The 3107-nt window shown below is 32.8% G+C and overlaps 1 protein-coding gene across 2 annotated transcripts in view; it reads right to left on the bottom strand.

Annotated features, from left to right (window-relative positions):
- LOC105564440 overlaps positions 1–2976 on the bottom strand; it is a 4730-nt gene extending 1754 nt beyond the window's left edge. The window contains exons 1-2 of one of the 2 annotated variants that reach the window (XM_012016796.1): positions 2365–2976; positions 232–369 (exon numbers count right to left, since the gene is read on the bottom strand). In XM_012016796.1, the coding sequence (XP_011872186.1) occupies positions 232–345 (114 nt within the window). In that variant the 5' untranslated portion in view covers positions 346–369; positions 2365–2976. Of the gene's footprint in view, positions 1–231; positions 370–495; positions 730–2364 lie in introns of those variants that run through there. The other variant, XM_012016798.1, reaches the window with a different exon arrangement.
- Between the last annotated feature and the right edge of the window lie 131 nt (positions 2977–3107).

Here is a 3107-nt window from a genome sequence, read left to right as displayed (position 1 = left end):
TTTCGTAAATTTAAATTATATTAATTATAAAGCATTTGCTATTTGTACTTGAAATTTATATCTTATATATTTATTAGAAATTATCGCTACTATCGATAATTAATTAGAGAAAATATAAGAAAATATTTTGCAGTAGAAAATATGCAAATGACAAATATTCAAACTGATGAAGGAATATATTAATAATAACCTAAGTTAAAAAAATTAATGCGATAATAATAAGATGCCTACCAACTGTAGCAGCTTTAAAATACCACTCCAAGTTTTCAAGTAGCCAGTGTTGAGGACTATCGTCGCCGAGCTGCTCGTCACTGTTTGCGTTCTAATCGTCACTGAATGGGACATCGCTACCTCGTTCTAGTATTAATTCTGAAACGGAAGATGATTATTTTCTGTTGCCTATCGTCATTTATAAAGATTCCATTCAATGTGCGTAAGCGGGAACGTTTACGTGCGTCAAGTAGGACAGGGTCAAGATTTCCAGACGTGACCTACATCGAACGAGAATCCTTTGTTTCTTCATTTCCCCACGAAATTCGATACTTGTATTTTCGAAAGTGTGTGTATGTGTGTGTATATAAGTCCTATGTATATGTATATATATGACTTTAATAATGTAATATACAAGCAATTACAAGATCTAATTTGTTAAAAATAAGACATTATTCGAAAGCATTTCAATTTCAATGATAAATAAATCGGCTTGATATCGTATGCTCCATGGATAAACTGCATAGACACACGAAAACATTTCCATTGCGAAGCATCCTTTGAGGGTCTGGAACATCCTGACACACCCTTTAAGCTCGCCCGATCGATAGTGCGTGGAGACCTTCGAATTTACTTTCTCCCATTGAGGAGAAGCCACGAGTACAATGACAAGGAAAGTATTTTAATTCTGAGTGTTAGCTCAGAGCTAAAGGTAACAATAATACAATTAGTGTGATAGTTCTATTAAATTCTATGTGTTTAATAGTTATGACGCTACATTTTTTGCTTAAATGATGATTAAATTTAACATGTGATTTCAAGACCGTAATTTTTTTTATTGTAAAAATCGTAATTCCGTCATACTACTCTGATAAAGAAAATAAACAATTAAATAGTTCACAGTAAGAGTTACATAAAAATAAATATTTTACATCGGTTGCAGTGATTTATTATACAAGTATATGTATATGTGGACAAATTTCACAGAAAAATATAAAATTATAAAATGGACCACAATCTTTATACAAAATAATAACGATCCATCTTTTTTAAATAAACAATGGAAAGTACAACTATTAAAAAATGTTCAGCAGAAAGAATCGTAGTTTGTATTTTACCATTAATAAACATTAAAATAAGGAGATTTAATTTGAGAACTGAAACTTTTCGTGTACTTTTTAGAAAGATTACGCGTGCGATTCTTGAGATTTTTTTTAAACAACTTCGAGATATCTATTTTTTGGGAAAGAGAAAGAATTTTACAAGTTTTGTATTAAAGACAAGACAGACAACGGTTTACCCTACGGTACTGAGAAATATTAAAGTCAATGATGCGAAAATTTGGCATCACGGAAATTCAGAGGCGCGCCCACACTACGGACGAACAAACGTTCGCTCGTGTAGTCATGGGTTATTTTTAAGTATCCAGAACACACACGTAAGACGTGAGTTAAAAGTTTATAGGAGCCGTTGATTAGGACTGGATCTGTCACCGTCACCGATAAATCTTTGTAAAACTTCTCCGAAATATCGCCTATTATATTTTACCGTAAGAATAACATTCTTTGCTCATATTTTTCACATTAATAATTTGTTCTCTAAATAATTTAGTCTGTTGTAACGAATAAACTTAAAATTAACTCGTGCTACTGTTAATATATTAAAATTCGTAACTTTGTAGAATCGAGAAAAACTTTAAAATGTATGAAACAGACTCTACGTCTAACGTGCAAATCGCGCATTAACCATTATAAAATATATCTGTATAATTGATATCTACAATAAATTTTACGGTAGTCGCGTAAAATGTGCGAGTTTCTCACGTTCTATCAAAAGATACAAAATTGGATCCAGTGAACGAGAGTAAAAAAAATGACTTTTAAATTTTCTTAACGGTAAGAAAATCTCGTTGTAACGTTAATACTGCAATAGATTTGCGAAGTTTAGGTTGTAATTATTATCGACGTATTTCAACTGTTGCACGTCTATTTTTCACATATAACATTATTCAATTTAATACGATCGAATAAATAATTATTCAACGTGTGACCGAAAGATTAGTCCAATATGCGGCTGAGTGATCATTAACCACAATGCGCGCTTAATCGAGAATGACATGAGAAATCGCGCACGCCATGCGTGAGCCGCACTAACCTGATGGAAACGCGTTGTTGCACACCGGCCGTCAGCGACTGACTGAAGCGTTGCGTTTTGTGCGCGGTACCAAGGATGACGTCACTGATGATATCATACGTCCACCATACATTTTTAGACGATACGCGTGTATAATCGGTGTAAATACATCGCGTTTCTCAACGGGGTAACATAAATAAACATATCAAAAATCTTTTTTCTTTCAACGACAAGTAATAAAACGCAGAACGAGCGTGATAGAGCATCAAGTGTTATTCGCAACGTTATGTCAAGGCGATGCATCAATTTGCGTTCCGCTAAACATTTTTATATATGAGTCTCTTTGCATTCAAATACATTGTATATAAAAATCCATACGAAAATTATATAACGTTTACATAATTATACTTATGTAACCCAGAAAGATTGCAGAATAATTTTATACCACGAGATAATTTCACTGAAAGATTGCAATGTTACAAATTTGTCGCGGAACATTACTGTATCTTTGGAAAGATTGCAACGAATCATTTTAGCAATATTGCGATGCATTGCATTTTAAATAATACCGCATCCATCTAGTAATGTTACATACAAAATATTTTTGTTCTCGATAGCTAAATATCGGATATTGTAAAATTATACAGGGTGTCCTAAAACCACCGGAGGTCCTCTTAATGACAGATTCCTTAGAACATTTCCAGACGAAAATCCTAATACAAAAGTGTCGAGGCTATAATAGTTTTTAAATTAGAAGCGATTAT

Source organism: Vollenhovia emeryi, unplaced genomic scaffold (assembly GCF_000949405.1).
Source record: "Vollenhovia emeryi isolate VEMERY1.0 unplaced genomic scaffold, V.emery_V1.0 DF939165.1, whole genome shotgun sequence".
Classification (NCBI taxonomy): domain Eukaryota; kingdom Metazoa; phylum Arthropoda; class Insecta; order Hymenoptera; family Formicidae; genus Vollenhovia; species Vollenhovia emeryi.
Note: the sequence above shows the minus strand (reverse complement) of the source record. Positions and strands in the feature narration are given on the sequence as shown.